Source organism: Scheffersomyces coipomensis (genome assembly GCF_036884675.1).
Source record: "Scheffersomyces coipomensis strain NRRL Y-17651 chromosome Unknown DFJ63scaffold_1, whole genome shotgun sequence".
NCBI lineage: Eukaryota > Fungi > Ascomycota > Pichiomycetes > Serinales > Debaryomycetaceae > Scheffersomyces > Scheffersomyces coipomensis.
This window is the reverse complement of record NW_027042892.1, coordinates 2,138,807-2,151,954: the sequence shown is the minus strand read 5'-3', so window position 1 is coordinate 2,151,954 and position 13,148 is coordinate 2,138,807. Positions and strand designations below refer to the sequence as shown.

Genomic DNA, 13,148 nt, shown 5'->3' with positions numbered 1-13,148 from the left:
ATGATCTCGAATTGTTTGATATCGAGGGGGAGTACTATGTTGAAGTGCTGCAGTGGAGTGGCAACGTTGAGCTCGGTGCGGAATTATACTTCTTCAACTATGTTCAAGGGTGCTAGGAATTATTTTTTATCATTTGGTAAGACCCAAGAAGAAAGTATAGATGATGAAGATAATCCATATATTCAATATCCAATAGTAACGAAGGAACAAATGAAGAAAGTGATTAGAAATGATAAATACAAGTTTGACTTTTCTTATGCATCATTTGCTTATCATAGTGTTAGTTCTGTCCCTTTAATTCATTCTTTATCAGACTTGACAGATCCCACTCAATTAACGTCATTATTACCCAGAAGAAGACCTCATGGTTCTCCAGCTGATACATTGTCGATACGAGCAGGTGATGATACCATGTTGGTATCACCCACCGTATTGGCTGTGGCAGATGGTGTATCTGGTTGGGAAGATAAACATGATGAACATTGTTCAGCTGGGATTTGGTCTCGATCTATGGTGGAAACTTTCTCAAGATTAATGACAGAATATAAAATAAGTCATGCTCCTCATCATTTAAAAAGAAGAGATATAGATCAAATCTTGGATGATTCCTATTTACATACCTCTCATTTAATGGATCTTCAGAATTTACAAGGTTCATCAACTTTAATCCTTGGTATGCTTAGTGGTGAATATTTACAAATGGTAAGTATAGGTGATTCAAAACTTTATATCATTCGTGATGGTGAAATCATCCTTAGTAATGAAGAACAAATGGTATCTGAATTATGTCCTCAACAAATTGGTACCCAAACTTTAACAGTATTACCATCGGAAGTAGCATGGATTAAATCTTTCAAAATTCAAGAAAATGATATTATATTGGTTTGTTCAGATGGGTTATCCGATAATCTTTATGAATCAGAAATCGTGAATTATATCGATGAGTTTTTAAATGTCAAACAAGATAATTTAAAAATAGTGGCCAATAAACTCTTAATAAAGACCAAAGAAGTAGCATTTGATGATTTTGCTTATACTCCATATAATGAAAAGGTAAATTCGTTACCTAAGAAGTTTGGTAATAATTCAAGTACAGGAGGTAAGTTGGATGATATTTCTATTTGCATTGGTAAGGTCACTTTAAATAAGCTATAATTGGGTCATTGGGAAACATAATTAATATTGTAATATAGTAGGGCATAAATCTGGGTTAAAATAAAAAAAGTAAGAAAATAAATAATAAAACAAAAGAATAGAATTATGTATATATATCTATATAAATTTATAGTGTAGATTTTTTTATGTTAGTTCTGTAAGGTGACATCTTACAGGTTTTGTATTTATAATACTAATAATACATTTATTTTAAAGAATTTTAATAATCCTACTTACTTATATACAAGAGATTCATTTTCTTTATCTAGAAGATGCAAGTTCAGAGAAATATTGTCTGAGAATCAAGGCAAGCATTTCTGGAAGTTCAGTAATATCTCTAACGATAACATAATACTCAAATGGGAAACTGTCAAGATATTTATCAACTTTTAAGTTCATAGCTCCTGTATTTGGATCTTGAACATAACTAACTTGACTCATATCCATAATGGATTCATTACTATTAATACCATCCATAACGACAAACACCATCATAATCTTTTCTTCCCTGGCTTTTCTAACCATACGTTGGACAGTTTCATGATCTTCACAAACACCATCAGAAAGTATAATTTGTAATTGCCATAATTCAGAGTTAGATCCTGATCTTGAAGATTCAAATATTTCAAGTGAGCTTTGACATAATTTTCTTATGTCAGTTCTAGATTGTTGGAAATCGAACCATTGGAATACTTGAGCACCAGTTTCTTGACTAAATGGTTTATCAAATGGATGAACAACTTTAATATCTTCACCAAATCTAACAATCGACAATCCTCCACTTTCTAATTGAGTTAAAGCTTTGGAAACCAAGGCAATACTATGGAAGGCTAATTCAGTAGATTTACTTTCACTCATAGATTTGGAATCATCAACAGCAATCATGATTTGATATTCTCTCTTAGATGGTTTAGTTCTTCTTAACCAAATCTTATCTTTTCTAAAATCAGAAGCAATATATGGAATAATACGTTTCATATTCAAACGTTTACCCGTTTTATAGTCACCTCTTAATTTAGTGGCTAAGGTTGGTTCTAAGATTAATCTTAATTGTTCACATAATCCTGATGCTAATTCCAGAGTAGACATTTCACTATGTCTCCATATTTTACGAGCTTCTTCAATATCAATTGGAGCAGAATTATCAGAGTCAATTCTGTTAATAATTTCAACAGTTTCTTCTTCCATATCTTCATCTTTGATTTCATCATCGGCAAATATATCACTATCGTTGGTAAGATCTTTTCTTTCTCCAACCATAGCTCCTCTGTTCTTGGATTCCATATCAGCATCAGGGTTTGAATCACCTTGGTCATTGTTTTCATCAACATCCATTTCATTTTCATCAATAGCTTCTTCAATTTCTTCTTTAACTGGTGCTTCCATTTCCTCATTTGCTTCAAGGTCATCATCAATGGCTTTATCATCATCAATCTTTTGAATTTGATCTTTATCAGCAGCACCTAAAGCTTGAGTATCAAAGTCAGCATTTTCTCCTTCAACATGTTGGAACTCATCTGGTCTTTCGTTGGCAGATTGTTCTTGTTCAGCTTTATCTTCTTCAGCAACATCTTTGATTTCTTGTCTTCTACGATGGAATTCTTTAAGGGCGTCACCAAGTTGTTTTAATGATTCCTTGGCCGATTCACGAGCGTCATCTTTAGAAGTTGAATCTTCTTCAATTTCTTGTTGTCTAGGATCAGAAGCAGCAGATCCACTAGCACCAATGTCATTATTTTCATCGGCATCTTGATTATCTGCTCCACTACCTTTTTCACCAAACTCTTGTTTGACAGCAGACTCAATATCAACATCATTCTCGTTAACATCTTCATTAATTCCATCGGCACCATCGGCGGTTTCTTGGTCTAATTGACCATCGTTACCACCTTCTTCATCATCTTTTTCTTCCTTGTCTTCTTTAATAGTTTCCTCGGAATCATCTTCTTCTTTGCCTTCTTCATTTGGCTCTTCGTTTGGTTCCTCGTTAACTTCGTTATCTTCAACAGACTCTTCTGGAGCTTCTTCTCCTTCCTCTTCTTCAGGAGCATTGTCGTCAGGAATATTTTCTTCATCTGCAATTTCATTTTCGTCTTTGCTTTCTTCGGATGGTTTTTCTTCTTCATCAACATCCATTTTATCATCAAAGTTTGTTTCATCTTCATCATCTTCTTTTCCGTCTTCTTCATCATCACCACCATCATCTAAGTTCATATCTTCTGGTAATTCTAAAGTTTCAGTTTCAGGGACATTATCTTCCAATTTTTCGTTATCATCTTGGTTCACTTCATCATCCATTTCACCAACATCTTCTTCTTCATCTGCATTCTCATCATTTTCATTTTCTTCTTTATCTTCATTTCCTTCTTTAGAATCGTTTTTGTTATCATCCTTAGAGTTTTCAGCATCATCTTCATTGGCTTCCATTTCTTCATCATTTTTAGAGTTTTCTGGGATCTTATCAGAATCTTTTTCATTCTTATCATCTTTAGCTTCTTCATCCCACATTTTTTCATCGACCGCATTGATATCAAGATCATCAATATCATCAATCTCTTCATCTAACTCTTCTTGTTCTTCATCATTTTCATCATCACCCTCTTGGTCAGAAGCTTCTTCTAAGTCACCAGCCATATCACCTTCAATATCAACTGCATCATCATTTTCTTCTTCACCTTCATCTTTTTCTTTTTGATCTTCATTAGGCTTTTGGGCATCTTCGGTTAAATCCTCATCGTCTTCAACATCATTTGAATTATTCTGTGCACCTTCTCCATCACCTAAACCAGTACCATCTTGTAAGTTATTATCTTCCTTTTGTTCACTTGGAGGTTCTGGAGCACAGAATCCCTTAGTGGCCAAAGTTAACAAAGAAGAACTTAAAATAAAAGTAGCTTTTGAAGTCTTATAGTAATTGGATCTGGCTTTATCTAACAAATTATCCCCTAATCTAAGATAATTTTGAATTAAAGGCATAGTGAAGTTAATAAGGGCCGATGCAATATTAGATGTATCAGCATTATGTTCGACACCCTTTATAACATTTATGGATTGTTCAATTCTCTTAACAATAGTTTCAATATGAAGTGACTTGACATATTTGTTTAAACGTTGTTGTGAAGTAGCTAACCATTTATCATCATCTTCTGAGATTTCACCAGTATTTTGTTGAGATACTTGTTGAACTGATACCAAGATTGAATTAGATAAATCTCTGAGCGATTTTTCAATATCAGCAATGTTCTTAACGGCAGTTATTGAAGTAGAAGATTGAACGAAACCACTAAATCTAACATTTTCATTCCATTGAAGGAGACCATCAACTATGAAACTGTAGCCGGAATTATTTGTTTTCCATTTCTCTAATGAAGACAAAAAGCTCTCATATGTAGAAACAAAAGTGGAGATAAATAATGTACTTTCAGAAGTAGCAATTTCACCGGATATATTAGATAATTTATCATTGAAATCAATAAATTTTCTTTTGAAAGGTTCTAAAATGTCCAAAGTAAATTTACCACCAAGTTTTGCAGTTGCTTGACCAACTTCAATGGTGAAATCAATATATCTAGGCAACCATTCTAATAAGAATCTAATGTTTTCGATATTCAAATTAATTGATTCTAATTTAGATATTGGCTTGATTTCAATATTATTGTTGGTAATAGACACATTGTGAAGACTGTCATAAAGTTTATGTAACTTAGAGACACTCAGGGATAAATTACTCAATGGATGCTTGGTAAGTATCAAAGTGTGTAAAAGATTTTCAGCAGCAGCCAATCCCTTTTCAGCATCAACCTGTGGCACATCGGCAGATAAGTTACTAACAGCTACTCTAAGTCTTGGGAACATATCTAATAGACGGAAAAAGTATACATCAGAACCTTCTAATAATCCATTGAATTCAGCACAATTACCTAAAATAGCATTTACACTTGATTGAGTCTTGATAACTTCAGTTTTCATAGCAGTACTCAAACCAATTCTTCTTAATTCTTTTAATGTATCACTTAATAATTTTCTCTTCTGAGTCTTAAGATTTGCAACCAACTTTTTGTTTTTATCAGTAGCAACACTTGGAGTTTCTTTTTTAAGCATATTCATTTGTTCCACAATTTCCTTGGCATAATCGTATAAAGAAGGAATATCATCCTTTTCTATTTGACTGACATAAAGAGACATATTTTTATCTATTAAAGTAGTATCTTGAAGTCTCTTTGTTCTATCAGCAAATGATGGAACTGCAAGGCAAATATCTTTAGCATTTTCATCATAAATAGCAGCGGTATATCTTGGAAGTGAAGGTAAGGTTGAATCACATGGTTTATCAGCCGATATACCAGCTTCAATAATTTCTTTAACTGGTTGATTCAATGCTTGACGGTACTTTCTGACAATTTTATAAAGACTAGCATGTGAACGGCGAGCACTTTGTTTAAGTGCATCAACATTAACATCTTTCCAACTAGCAAGTAATATAACTTCTGTGATATCTTTTCCTAATTTTGTCTTTGAAGTTTCTAAACTTTCCTTGATAATGAAAGTAAATTGTTCATAAAATGTAATGAAATTAGAAAGTGAAGAATATATTTCACTCTTTGGAGCAATAACATTCACATGGTTTCTAAAAGCTTTCATTAAATCTAACTGGATAATGTATTCACCAAATGTAGCTTTACCCATAAAGATATTCAAAGTGGACAATAATTGATAAGTAGAGATTTCATCTCCAGATAACAATGGAATAATAATAGCTTCAAATAAATGGAACCACCATTTTCCAATCTTCTTTTGTTGTTCGAGTTCTTCGTTTTTGAATAGTTCTTTCCAAGTTGATAATTCCAACTTTCTCCAAGAAACAATCAAATTTGTCAATTCATCGAATTGTGGTTTCAAGGAGACTTGACTTGATGCATACTTTTGCCACTCAGCAACTAAAGTATAAAGTTGTTCTATCTTTTGTAACAAACGAGATACTGAATGATTAGAAGGAAACAACAAAAATTCTTCACTACCACTTGCAATAGTTTGCAAGGTTGCATGTTCTGGCCATTCTAATAAAAGTTTGTGAACAAAAGCTTGTAAGTCAGAGACCAATGCAATAGCTTTCTTAAATTCAAATGAAGAACCATCTTTATAGAAGTTTAATTCACCTCTTGGAGATGAAAATTCGTTATGAGAACTGACAATTTCATGAACTAACGACGATAATATAGAAGGATTGGAATCATACTTAACTGAATCTGTTTTGTAGGCATTCAAAATTGAATTTAATTTACCTCCTTTATTGACAAGTTCTGATAAACTGTTGGATTTTCCATTCACAAAGTGATCTAAATAAGAACGAGCAATGCTGTAATAAACGTCTTCAAACGAGTCATTTCTTTTCTTTGAGGCCAAATCGATATCTAAGACATCTTCATAATCTGGGAATAATTTTTTGAAATCTTCTTCAGCATCTTCTTCAACGTGAGTATGTTTATACAAACTTCCTTTTTGTTCGTTTTCTTCAATTTCCTTCATTCTACGCAATGACCATCTATAATATAAGGTTTGAAGTCCTTGAGAAAGGATCACTTGACTTTGTTGACTACTAGATGCAATCTTTGAGTGAGCAAAACTTAAATCGATGAAGAATAACATTAAATATTCTGTTCCTGAAGAATCCAAACTGATAGATTTGCTTAAATCCTTTGCCAGTTGAAACATGTCAATAAAACTAACAGGAGAAATCATTCTGGAAATATCAACACTCCAAAGAGTATCATAGTTATATTTTGCAGTTTGTTGACGATTTTCCATTTCAATTAAATCGAACCCAAGCTTCAATCCGTATATGTAACCAGTCAAGATATCATTCACATCAGAATACATAGTGAAATTTGTTTCTAACCTAAACAAAAATTGATGAGAATTATTTTGGAACAATTTGGTCATTTGACTACCTAATTCTGTCAATTCAGCGGCTTGATTCAATAACTGCTTAAGAGGCTCTTCGTCAATACTTGAATCCATGAATGATTTCCATTCTTCAAAAAGTAAGTCTATAGATTCGTCTCTTCTAAACACTTTAGGTTTCAGAGGAGCATCAATGTCTTCGACCTTTGGAATAGTGTGTTCTAATTTCATAGCTCTATCTCCACTAACTAAACTTCTGACAGATTTCCATGACTCTACTAACCTAGCTGAGGACTCTTTCTGATCTTCAAATTTCTTGAATAAAACATATTCTCTAATTGCAGGATCAGTTGAAGAATCTGGTACATATAATTGTATGGCACCACATGAAAATAAAACCCATGATTTCCCTAATTCAGAAAGAGATTTAGCTTCAGTTGCAAGGATTAATGCAGCACTGAAGTAATCTAAGACAATCTTGTTGAAATATTCATCAGTTGTGTCGAGTAATAATGTTACCAATGCTTTTGGTTCAATTTCACTACTAAACGACTTTAATTGTTCAGAAGAATAAGAATATGAATGAGCTCTTGCTAATGAAATAGTCCATTCAATGAGAAGCTTAGATAAAATTTGCTTTTGGTCTTGAAGAATAGATTGAGAGCTTTTACTAATCTCACCACCCAAAGTAGTCAAATCTTGAAGAATTTGAGGTAAATACTTACCTGGTTGAGCACTTAATGAGCTCACTTTTGTTAAAGTCGAGTCTAATAAATCATTAGAAAGTGCCAGTGAAACCAATGAACGACTTGAATCAGCTTGCTTCTTCCACAATTTGTTAAAAATTAATGGATATGACTTAAATTCATTTGATTCGCTTGAGTAAAGTAAGTCTTTGGTTGAGCTTCCTGAAAGGAATGCCAAATCAAGAAGGCTTTCTTTATCGGTATTATCTCCAGAAGCAGATTGCTTATAATATTCAACCAAACCAAATTCGAATTTGAAGTTGTTCTTTCTTTGAATTATGAATTTTTCTGATACATTTCTTAAGTCGGCTATACCAGAACTCAAAGTTTTGTGTAATACTAAGAATTCACCGCTTGTAATGGTACCATTCACTATTGATGCATAAACATCGACCATCATTTTTCTAAACTCCAAGATAGTTGCTCTTGATTCAATAAATTGGGAACTTGCGACTTCATCGAAATCATTGCAAAGTTCGAATAAAAGTATGGCATCATTCCAAGAACTTTCAGTTTGAGGATAATTGCTTCTGAAACTATCCCATATTAAGTGCATTGAATGACCTCTAGTCAATTCAAGCAGTTTACCAAATTCATCAATGATTGCTCTTAAATCGATAATATGATCTCCTAAAAATTCATTGAGCTCATTTGATTCGCTCCAATTGGAAATTAAATCTTGGAAGATTCTTATTCTGGATTCATTCTTATCACGAGCACAATCAAATAAACCTTTCCAGATTATTTGAAGTTCATAAAGAGACTTATAGATATCACCAACAAGGAACAATGATTCACTACTCAACAAGAATACTTTCTTAATAAAAGCTTGTAAATCTCTCAAAAATTTATAAATGGACAATCTAGGAGGGGTTTTAATATTTCTTCCTAATTGATAAGCAGCAGATTTTTCCAAATATGTCAAGTCACCAATCTTTGCTTCCAAGGCTTTGACTTGAACCTCGTTTATGAGCTTATCTGACTGAATAACTGAGATAACAACCAGAAAGAATAAAGAAGATTCTGATGAGTTGACTAATGGTGCAACTTTTTGCAAAGGATAGTTAATATAGTCGTTAAATAACAAATGTAAAGATTGGTTACTATTGAAAGTTTCTAAGTTTTGGAATACCAAGTCATTCTCTGAGAATGAAGAGGTGTATACTTCTGAAACAGTCTTTATGATACCGTTTTGTAAGAAAAAGTTAACTATGTCATTTATATCTGTCACTTCATTTTTATAACCAATACTGAAATCACTTGAATTGAGAATAGTGTGGTTCCATTTTTCTACTTCTGAGGTTGTAGCAATGGTAATAATACTTAACAAGGCATTATATTTTTCTAATGAAATTTGAGAAGTTTCTATAGCATCATCCAAAAGTACTAATGGTCTCATCCTTGATTGCTTAGCTGACAAAAATGAAACACTTGGGGTTTGAGTTACAGCATCAAAAGACAATTCCTCAAATTGTTCAGTTAAATTAGAATCATTCTTTGAAGTTAATTTCAACATATTACGATCTAAGGTGGTTGCTCTTTCTTCAAGCGAATCAATGAATACTTCAACACCTCTATTTCTCATGGCTCTGGACAATTCACCATATTTTGGATTAACAGTTAAGAATAATCTAAAGTTTGGATGTGGTGTAATCACTCTTGGTGAACCATCTGCAGCACTGCACTCATTGACAATCAAAGTACCATTGGTTTCCAATAAAGAATTTAATCTATCAAGTACAGAAGGGTTACAAAGATTGGCATTATCTAATACTAGCCAGTTACCCTTTTCAACAGCTTTAACCAAAAGACCATCAAACCACTTGAATTTAATACTTTGTTCGGAATTCAACTTTTCAATAAGGGATTTCGATTCTTCATATACAGAAACCAATCCTTCATCGGGCAACAAGTTAATCAAACTTTTCAAGTGTTCATGGAATACATGATAGTTATTAACATCAACATTTTTATCATTGATAAAAGATATTGTTTCTAAAGCTTTGATTGAAAACCCGTGGTTACTTGCATCATGAACGTATTGGGAAACTAACAAATGTGTTATAATATCATTAACTTTGGAAATAAGTCCAAAAAGGTCCCTTGTGAGATCTACTTGCTCATAACCACCTAAGATATCCATTGAATCAACGTCATTATTCATAGCAAATTCTTCCAATTTAGCACCTGCAGCACTGGCAAGGAATCTAATCAATTCTGTTTTACCTGCATGAGTAGGACCGGTAAGAATTAAAGGAATGTTATAATTGACACATCTAATAGCTATTTCGACAAGCTCAAAATTACATTCCAAAGCAACTTGATCGTTATTATCATTGAAGATTTCGTTAACGCTTCTTTGTAAGTAGGCTCCTGCACTTTGCAAGTAATTGATTCCTATACCAAAATAGTTGTCACGAATCTTTCTTTCCCCAAAAACTTGCTTGAAAAGTTCATTTGCTTTCTTCTTATCTTCTAACAGTCTAAATCTACCGGAGATCACCATATCAATAAAATCTTCTGGGTATTGAACTCCTGAGATTCCTTTAGAATTGTATAATTCTAACCATCTAAGGGTATCACGTAAGTTAAATTCCCACGGACCTCCACTGGCACCCCATTGTTTCTTGATTACGACTTCTTCTTCTATCTTAGAAACGAAATTAATCATCTTCGAAACATCTTCTTTGTCGGTTGTTGGATATAAGTGTTCAGCAATCAACTTTAAATCTTGTAATTTTAAAGTATCAACGTAAACCACTGAAAATCTATTAACAAAAGATTTAGGTAAACCTTTTCTTCCACCACCTTGATATTGAGGATTTTGAGCTGCAAATACCTTGAAATCTGCATGACGAGGGAAAGATTTGTCAAGTTCTGGAATATAAGCTTCCCCACGATGATCCAAACAAGCGTTAAGACCTTCTAAAACAGATTGAGATGCTAAATTCATTTCATCTAACAAAACCCATTCACCTAACTTCATAGCTCTCAAAAATGGAGCATCTCTCCAAGCAAATTCACCAGCCTTTCCTCCATCTGTAGGGGCATCGGAACCAAACAAATCGATTAAATCTGTTTGCTCTGATAAATTGATTCTGACAAGCTCGTTACCTGTTGCCTTGGCTAAGGCTGAAACTAAACTAGTTTTACCAACACCAGGACTACCTTCAAGTAATATTGGTTTGCTAACTTGCATAGCTCTAACAACACGCATAGTGTTGGAAGCAGTAGTTGGTGCATGTAAATTAAAGGAATCACCACTTTTTGCACCTTCAATAATCGGAACAGAAAACAAACCAGCTGTAACTTCACTTTCACTTACATTTATTTCAACTTGGTTCAAATATAAGGGTATTAAGTCAGATCCATATAAATCTGACAATGTTGAAATACATTCCAATCTAAGCTCTTTTAATTTAATTTCATTTTCAGCTAAGTGGGCCGTATTGTTGGTACCAAGAGCGTCAATGAAAACCATACAAGCACCATGCAATAATGGAGCTTTACTGTCAGCGACATTGGAACATGAATTGATAAACTCAACCCAGGCAAGAATATCTCTAAGAGAAATTATACCACTGTTGGCATGGCCTCCACCAAACTTTTCAGCAAACCATTTTGAGAATGACACAACTGCTTCGGTGAATGATTTTTCATTTAATCTACTATCAACAATTTGTTTGACATCGTCGAAGTTTTCCATTGATGGAACCCAAATTTCTGTAAAACGATTTCTTAATGCTGGTGACAATTCCTTTTTACCATAATCACCACCTGGATTCATAGTAGCTAAAAATTCGAAACCAGCGGCACCTGATATGAACGAATCTTCGGTACCCTTTTCGGCCAATAATATAGTTCTTTCTGGTTCTAATACAGAATTCAATCTTTCTAAAACCGAATCATCTGCTAAAGAGATTTCATCAAGAAGGAAAAAGTCACCTTGCTTCATGGCTTGAATCAAAGGACCATCGCTCCATTCAAAAAGAATTGATGATTTTTTCTTTAATTCAGCGACTTCACCAAGGAAAGTTTCATCGATATCATCTTCTGATTTTCTTGAATCAAATCTCTTTAATAAATCATCTAAGGATACTTTGTCATAATCTTCATTAGGTAAATTGAAATAATTAGCTAATTTCACATAAAGCTTGTTAATAGACTCTTGTCTACTACGGACAGGTCTTTGAGCACCCAAAAGATCCCCAGTTTCAGTATTTTGATGAGCATTAACCGTAATAAGTTGTTTTTGTAAATGTTGAGCAATTATTTGACATACGGTTGTCTTACCACAACCAGTTTCACCAACTAACAAAAGTGGTTCACGATATTTCATAGAAGTTGAGACTAATACAGCCAACCTACGCATAGCTCTGGTCCAAACGATATTTGATTCATGTGCGTACAAGGACTTGTCTTCTAACTTATCATAGTAAGCTTCCATGTCAAGTTTAACTTTCATAACTTTTTCTATAGTATCTTTAACCAATTGTCTTTCTTCTTCTTTTCTCACTCTTTCAGCTAAAAGCATATAACCATTAGCGGCAAGTTCTTCATAGCCGACAGCTTCTCTTTGAGCCCATCTGAATAAATCTCTAAGAGTAGCGAAAGAATTCTTTTGTTCAAATAATCTGGTGGATTGTCTTTGAACTGATAATTGTTTATAAACCTCAACTATCTTCTTACCATAAGAAGGAGCAATCTGACATCTTTCTTTCAAAATAATTTCCAATTCATCTTGAGGAATATCATCGAAATGTAATTCTAAAAATCTATTTCTGAAAGCTCTTGATAATATTTTTCTACCACCATATAAACCAGGAGGATTTTGAGTTGCAAATATCATAAAGTCAGGATGAGGATGAACAACTTCTTGAGTTTCTGGAATGAATAATTCTCTGTTATCATCTAACAATCTATTCAATGCTTCCAAAACATCTGTTGGAGCAAGATTAAGTTCATCTAGAACTAACCAGTAACCTTTTCTCAAAGCTTCAACAAGGACACCTTCCTTAAAGGTTAATTTTCCACTGGAGTCAGATACATAAGTACCTAAATACTCTTGTAAATCTGTATGTTCATGATTATTAATTCTGACAAACTTATGACCGGAAATAGTTGCCAAATATTGAATCATGGACGTTTTACCTGCAGAAGTAGGACCTTGGATTAAGATTGGGAAACGTTCACCAGCGATTGCTCTTACTAAATTAAGCATATTCTTTTCAACAAATGGCGTTATAATATAATGTGGTTGTTCAATTGCTTCTTCTTGACCTTTCTTAAGCCAATAATGTTTGAATTGAACGTATGAAGAACCAGAACTGGTTGGAATTGGAGGGA

The 13,148-nt window shown here is 33.4% G+C and overlaps 1 protein-coding gene across 1 annotated transcript; it reads left to right on the top strand. All coding sequences in view use genetic code 12, as the record gives it.

Annotated features, from left to right (window-relative positions):
* Positions 1 to 99: 99 nt before the first annotated feature.
* Positions 100 to 1,155, top strand: PTC8 (Ptc8p; the record flags this gene model as incomplete). Its single annotated transcript, XM_064907824.1, has 1 exon — positions 100 to 1,155. The coding sequence occupies one exon, from the start codon at positions 100 to 102 to the stop codon at positions 1,153 to 1,155; it is 1,056 nt and encodes a 351-aa protein (XP_064765107.1).
* Positions 1,156 to 13,148: the final 11,993 nt, after the last annotated feature.